General features: G+C 41.5%; 1 protein-coding gene across 2 annotated transcripts; it reads right to left on the reverse strand.

Moving 5' to 3' along the window:
• Positions 1-1,180: 1,180 nt before the first annotated feature.
• atf7b (activating transcription factor 7b) lies at positions 1,181-7,571 on the reverse strand. 2 transcript variants are annotated; one of them, XM_062416112.1, is made up of 12 exons: positions 7,496-7,571; positions 6,538-6,599; positions 6,274-6,370; positions 6,014-6,147; positions 5,772-5,897; positions 5,481-5,638; positions 4,854-4,950; positions 4,614-4,733; positions 4,323-4,472; positions 3,533-3,721; positions 3,296-3,401; positions 1,181-3,147 (listed from the first exon to the last, which is right to left on the reverse strand). In XM_062416112.1, the coding sequence occupies exons 2-12, from the start codon at positions 6,583-6,585 to the stop codon at positions 2,912-2,914; spliced, it is 1,461 nt and encodes a 486-aa protein (XP_062272096.1). In that variant the 5' UTR covers positions 6,586-6,599; positions 7,496-7,571; the 3' UTR covers positions 1,181-2,911. The 2 variants fall into 2 exon arrangements, with proteins under 2 accessions (XP_062272096.1, XP_062272097.1); XM_062416113.1 differs by having other exon boundaries at positions 3,014-3,174; positions 7,496-7,532.

Raw genomic sequence — 7,571 nt, forward strand, 5'->3', positions numbered from 1 at the left:
AAGCGCTTTGAGTGGTCATAACGACTATAAAAGCGCTATATGAGTACAGTCTATATGTTTGTATATCTGTTACAATTCAGGCTGCTATTTAATATTTTCATAGAAAATAATGTCACACAAAAGAAGCATTTCCTTTTCCCCACATAGGAATACAGTTACAACTTGGGAAACGGTTGAAAATATATTTTTATTTTGAAGTGGACGAATTGGGTCTGTTTTCCACCCAGATAGTTAGAAATAGGTTTAAAGGTCCAGTGTGTAAAACATAATGCAAATGGTCCTGTCTAGAGCCAGTGTTTGGTTTGTCCATTCTGGGATACTGTAGAAACAAAGCGCTGCAAAATTTTCTGTGGAGGAGGGCCTGGTCTCTATGTAGATATAAAAGGCTCATTCTAAGATAACAAAAACACAGCGATTCTTATTTTCAGGTGATTATACACTAATCAAAACACTTAAGAATATTACATTTCATTTCTGCCAAGTCCATTCCACTAGATGCCACTAAATTACACACACTACACCTTTACATTTTAACCTACAACAGAAAATGTTTGGTCTCTTGAGGGCAGCAGTTCAAACAAGCTATGAATACATCCCTGGTAGATTGTCTCCCCTAAAGTTAAAAGTTGGCCAACATTAGCAGGTGTTTCTGGTCACCAATTAATGAAAGTTCAATATATGATTCCCTTTTAGCTGTTTTTGGTCTTTATTGGTTACAAAATGAAAATGTCTGACTCTGACTAAGTTAATCATCAGGTTGTTGACTTTGTATGCTATTAAGTGCTGGACAGGCAGCATACAATCAATTTTTATATTTTTTTGTTTTTGTTTTTTTGCTGAAATGATGAGAGCGGTGAGGGTGAATTAAAACAATACATTATCTGGCCAGAAAACCAAATGAATGAGCTGAAAGAAGCTGAGAGAAACCACAGTATCAAGTGATCATCTGTGGGTTTATCTGTGAGGGACCCCTTTCACATAAAAGTAGTCATGTAACCAATTGTCAATATAAAGATATTGATAACAGCTTTAAGGATTATGGATATACATTCAGAACAACAGGAAGATTTTCAAAGATCACTGGGTATTCATTTATCAGAAAACAGATGCTTGACTGTGACTTGGATGAAACCATAGTACTGAGGCACAAACTGATACTAGGTGGAAACATGCTGATGAATTTACTTTTTCATTAATTTATTTTATTATTTGCCCGAGACAACTTATTCATTAGTTGAGACTATACACAAGTAATTTTTCCCATCTTGAGGCCTGAGTATTGTAGAAACTCCCTCCATACACATATCTGTTTGAGACATTTTTTCATGTGGTTCAACCTCTGTTAAACACATTAAAGATCTACCCTCTTTGACAAAACAAGGGGACATACTATCACATGATGGGGGGAAAAAAAGTCTACCATGCCCACAGAGAAAAATAAACATCTTAAAACAATGACATGTAAAAAAACAACAAAAAAAAACAACACAGTGACAAGGGGAAAACAACGTGATAGTCTTGGAAGTACGATGTGGTATAAAATAATCTGCATTTTAAAACATAAATTTTTAAAAGAAGCACCTTGCACAAGCATTAAGTCTACTTCATGATACAAGACAGCTTTTCAAATGTTGGAAAGCACCCCAGACCTGGACATCTATATTTGTCTACAAATGTGCACTAATCACTAATCTCATTCACTCAAGAACTCACATCTTCACATTTTCTCTGGTCAACTCATAACTTTATCTTATAACTGAAATGGACCAAACCCCTCTCAGCGGCTGGGCTGCACACATCAGCTAAATGCAAGAACATTGATATTTAATAGAAAAATATATTGCACTACTCTTTCCTCGACTGAAATGCCTGGGTAAATGATTTAAAATCTTGTAGGTTTGATTATCATTTAGAGGCCATCTAAAGCTAACCATTTCAAGTGTGTTACATTAGGACTAAGGATGGAATCCTCATAGAACAGGACAATTTTTGCATCAATAATTTGATGTTATAAGTAGATCAATAAACAGTGATGGTATAATGGAGCACAAACGAACAGTGGTTTTCTTCTGCCTTGAATAATTTCATGCAGTCGATAGGGTTTGATACATACACGACTAATGTAATAACATCCATTTCAAATGGGTTAAAACTGATGGTAAAAAAGTCAGGCACACACTCACAGAGTAAACTGTGTACACATCTACAACTTGGTTTTTTATGCACTAGGCAGACTAAACCATCATGTGAATTAACTCAAAAGGAAAACATAGACAGAAACTAAAGGACAGATTAAAAGTAAACCCCCCCCAAAAAAAGCTTTAAAAACACCTTCCAGGCTGCCTTTTACTGCAATCAAACCAGCCAATCATTATGTCAACGACATGTTTTCAGGCATAAAAATCTTTTCTTACAAATGAAAAATACAAGATATCTTACAGTTAACTGTCAGCCTGGAAAGCATCCAACCTCATCACAGCCAAGCGTGTGGGCCAGAGTTGGACTGAAGCTGCATTTTAAGTGAAATGAAAACAAACTGATGATTACGACGTGAAGATTTTTCATTCATACTGTTCATCCAAATAAAACAGTTTTCATAACTGATACGAGACGACCCCAAAACCCTGCAGAGTGAGTGTCCGACATGTTTTCATATTTCATATTTACATGCACAGAGTGACGAAGCTTCTCGGATCAGGGAGCCTGCGGGGAGTGGAGGGCTGACAGAGGCACTGTGCCGTGTGTCTTTGTGTGATTATCATTGGCTGTGAGGGGGGGGGGGGGGGGGGGGGGGGGGGTGTAATCTTAGTCTTGGGTGGGGGGTTGAGGGCGGCTCCCTCTCTTTAAAACTTTGCACCAGTCCAGCCTCCGAATGCCACTCGAGTTCATACTGGCTACCTGCGTCAGCACATCATCTTGGGTTAGACTGGGACTGCATTGCCATGACGACCCCTCCCGGCTGGCCCGATCCCATGCCGGCTAAGACCGACATGGCCACTGCCTCTGCAGCGCGGACGCTCAGCCCGTTGATGGTGGCCCCTGGGCTGGAGGCTGAGGCAGGTGGTGACGGTCCGTGTTGGATAACTGCCGCTGGGGAGCCGATGGGTTCATTGGAAGTATCCCCGGAGGCGTCCTCTCCTCCTGCAGCTAGAGACAGAGAAAGAAACATTCACCCTTAGAGAGGTGAGCGAGTAAAAAGAATACATTAGATGGATGAGATGATAGATGGATCTTTAAAATCAGTGATACAGTGCCCGGACATTTGTTGGTCAGCACACAAATTTTAAAAAGTTACCTAAGAAAGAGGCTTTCTTCTGCATAACAGTAACAGGGCAGTCTTTGTGGGCAAGGAGGAGATGCTTCAGCTGTGCCACCTCATTCCTCAGTAGGGTCACTTCATTCTGAAGGCAAGACAAAGCACACAGATCATTACTAGTACCCCCCTCGGTGTGGTATTATCAAGGAGACCAACCGCTTGGAATTTTTAAATGGATTATCCACTCCTGAGGTGACACAGACATTAAAAACTCACCGTCAGAGAGACATTCATGTTGGCGAGATCATCTGCCTTCTTCTCCAAAGAACCAACCCATATCTTTCGTTTCTGCCTGCAGCGGGAGGCCGCCGCCCGGTTTCTTTCCAGAAAACGCTGCCTCCTCTCGTCAGGGTCCATCTCGGAAGCTCGCCGCCGCCGGCCCCCTGTTGGCTGTGCAGGAGAAACCTGGGGAATGAGGAGGGTGTTAAAAGTGAGTGGTTTTAAAAGCTACATGAATGTCCTAAATTTGGGAAAATACTGAATTACGTATATTGTCAGTATGACAACGTGGTACAGGAAGCTTTGAATAAGTGCATAAGTGCAAAATGGACTAATCGCAGATAAAAATGTGACCACCTGCCACTTTTAGCCCAAGACAAATTTCCTTCGGGACAATAAAGTTAATCTAATCTAATCTAATCTAATTTAATCTAATCTAACTATGTCAGGACTGAAAAGTGTGCTTTTGCATGTGTAACTTAACATTTAATGTAATGTTAGAAATCCAAAAAATGTTGTGTACTACAGTTCCAAACAAGGGCAACTAAGACTATAATGCTGAAAGTAATGCTCATCTTTGACACTGAAATGTCAACTCAGTAACATTTCTTCAGTGGACAAAAAGACATGTTTTGTTTCCCCAAGGCACTATCTATTATGTTTCAGTGTATATTTGACTTGACTCAGAGACAGCACTGCATAAAACAACACAAGTGTAGAGTTCTCTATTAAAGTCTTTGCTGTCATCATAATCATTCATGTCAATACAAAACATGTTTTATATCACCTGTGGTTGAGCAGGTGATGGTGCATCAGAGTTTTGGCTGGGTTGCTGGCTCTGTTCCTGTCTCTGGGGAACAGCAGGGATGGACCCTGCCCTCCCGCCACTGCCATCGTGTGCTCCTGGGCCCTGATGAGTTAGAGCTGCCTTCAGCCGCTACAGAGACACACAGTCAAGACTTCAGGTAGGTCATTTAGGTCTAAGCTCACCAAAAGAACTGTGAAAGCAGGTTGTCAGAAAGTTTCATCACTTCAAATACAACATATAGAGTGATGCCAATACAACTGATCATCTCACCATCTTGGTCTCAGAGTGCAGACTGTACCCCGATGGGGAGGATGACCCACTGCTGGCCCCGCCAACTGGGGGTCCTGGAATCCCAGGGATATTAGGCACTGTATTCACTGTCCTTGCGAGCTTCACATTGCAACAAATAACCAGAGACAAAGAGAAAAAGATACAAACTGGATAAGGTCAAGTATAGAAAAAAAAGATTCTTTCAACTATATATTTTCTTATTTAAGAAAGTCAACTTACAGATATAACTGAGGTCATCTGGGCAGGACTGGGCAGGAGAGGGACTGTCTGCCCATTGGGGAGGTGCCTCACTAGTGGATAAGAGCTTGTTGGGGAGCTGTTGAAACAATTTGACACTTATAAACATCTGCTTCTCCATTCTGAACCCATGGATAAAAATACAGGTTAAGGACCAGATTGAAAATGTATTTTAGTTCAGTATCTCAAGTCCTGGAGACAAGGGTTTTCTGAATGAAGCAGAATATGTGAAGAAAATATCATTTTGAGGGGGATTTAACTTGATCTCTCAAAAGTAGGAATGAGTTTGTTAATATGAGTCTCTGGAGAATTACTACACTGTTGTAGAGCTGTAGAGGTCTTTTCGCCTCAACCCACACCTGCTTAATTCTGGACTGCGACGAAAAGGAGGGAGAAATTAATAGAACACACCTCAAACTTAAAATCTCGATCCAGAAACTGATGTGTGTTCTAGAGAGGACATTTATTGTTTGACATAAGCTAGCCAGTAATTCTACTTACAGAAAAATTCCCACACATTTTTTAGGTGTTTTGATATGCTTTATATTCCACCCCAGGCCAAAAAACATAAAGATATGCAAACAATAACACAAAGACACTGCAGTTTACCCTAGCTGTCTGTTGGAAGCTGGAGCTTGTGTGATGACAGATGTTGGAGATGGCAGAGTTGGGTGTAGTGCGTCATTACTCAGGTGAAGGGGAAGAAAACCTGGACGCACAATGGTTGGAGTTGGGGCAGAGCTTGCCACAGGCTTTGTGATAATCTCCTGTTGACAAAATAAATTAAAAAGTATTATGTCTTCTCTTGGGCAAACCAATACCTTGATCTAAAATAAATTTGTACACTGGTGTATTCTACATACAAAAGCTCATGGCAGGGTGTTGAACCTTTGCTCTCACCATTGAATCATTGCTGTTGTCCGACATGCTGGAGGAAGAATCTGGACTTCCAGGAGGGGAAGAGTCAACTTGTAAAGGACCCTCATCCTCATCTTTTACTTCAGATGGTGTTTGTAAAGGTGCAGCCTTAGTGGTAAAAAAGCAGAGAAGATGAATATAGCCTCTCAGAACATCTCAGATCATCTAAAATTATCTAATTGTCTAATTCTGATATGATTTATGGGGTATCAATTCATCCTTACTCTCGCTGGGTTTTTTACCCTGTGATCATCGTCCTGTGCTTTGCAAAACTCCTGCTCAAAGGAGCTGGCCAGCTCATTGAAGAGTCCAACCTCCTCACAGTTCTTCAGGAAACGTGTGGGTGTAGGGGTCTGATCTGGGGGCAGGGGCAAATCATACATTGTTTTAGTCAACACAGAAGTTTATCCATTGACAGCTTTACTTCTCAGCAGAACAATTCAGCTTCATTCAATATTACCAATGTAAATATTAATGTCATTACCTGCAATGATAACAGAATCTGTTCTGGCAGGACCAAATTTTAATGTCATTTCATGTTTGTGTTTATGGACTGAAAGATGATCTTCATTGGTGAATCTCTGCGCACAAAAATACACACACACAAAAACAGCAGATGATACAAATATAGTCCTAAAGCAGTCATACAAATTATAGAAAGTATAGCATTCCATCAATCTCAAGGGTAGCATCATGATAAGAGAGTGTTATGTAGATATACATGAGTAAATGTATTAAGAAATCATACCTGCCCACATCCAGGGGCAGTGCAGACAAAGGGTCGGTCATCCCCCATCTCAGACAAAAGTTCTGCAAAAGAGAGCACAAAAATACAGAGCAACGTGTTATCAGCTTTATTCGTTAAAACGTATGGAGGTAGCCAAACAGCTACAAATACTGCTACTGCTTTAGAAGCTAGGTGTTATGATAGTTGCCACCCTATCATGGACTCCTCATATAGACTTTATTCCTATCTTGCTATGCTACATGTTGTGTTTAACAGTCTTCTCAACATTCACGCCGTGCACCTGTTGAGAGTTACACCATCTGTGTACACCTGTCACCAAGACTATCGAAGTATACGGTGAGACAAATCCTAGTGACAACTGCGAGGGACGCAAACAGGCCAAAGACTGCTGGCCTGTTTAGGGCATTTGCTTTGCTCTCGGTGGTGGATGATCGAGCAGCACCAAAGACAGTCACCATGCTGCCTACTGATGGTGTCATCAAGTCATCGGCGTTACTGGCTACGACTTATTGTAACTATCTGCGAGGTTACGGGCTGTGGGTGAGGCTAACCTAAAAAGACACATTCTTTGGCGAGAGATGGGCCTCAAGCTAGCATAACCTTATCACAGCCACACCAAAACAGGCTGTTTACAAATCCTGACAGCCTTGTCATCATAACGGGCGTAGAGATTAACATCACAGAAACTAATCACAGGGTGGCAGGTAGATAAATACTTCTCGCAAAGCGCAAATATTTAGTGTGGATGCCTATCACAACACAGCTAGCTCAGCTAATGCTAACTGCTAGTCGAAGCTTCGTTAGCTTGTTAGCAGGTCCGCCAACGTAAGCAAAGCTAATGCTAAAGGAAGCTGTGCCCACGGACCAAGCCACGGTCGCACGGAAACAGCAAGCTCTTTATGAACATTTACTGAGTATGTTAGCATTTTAGACGCTCCGAAATGTGGTCAGGACTCACCCGACGTAGAAACGGGCGCTTTTCTCCCCCCTCCCTGCTCCGGACAGTGCTGCTACGCTGCTCCTGTACCGATGTT

The sequence above is a fragment of the Scomber scombrus genome, chromosome 3, assembly GCF_963691925.1.
Source record: "Scomber scombrus chromosome 3, fScoSco1.1, whole genome shotgun sequence".
In the NCBI taxonomy this organism is placed as follows: domain Eukaryota; kingdom Metazoa; phylum Chordata; class Actinopteri; order Scombriformes; family Scombridae; genus Scomber; species Scomber scombrus.

Coding starts and splice junctions, on each gene's coding strand:
- atf7b (XM_062416112.1), bottom strand. CDS start 6,585: ATGGGGGATGACCGACCCTTTGTCTGCACTGCCCCTGGATGTGGGCAG. Junction 6,148..6,273: donor AGATTCTGTTATCATTGCAG/GTAATGACATTA, acceptor CCCTGCCCCCAG/ATCAGACCCCTACACCCACA. Junction 4,473..4,613: donor TGCACTCTGAGACCAAGATG/GTGAGATGATCA, acceptor GTGTCTCTGTAG/CGGCTGAAGGCAGCTCTAAC.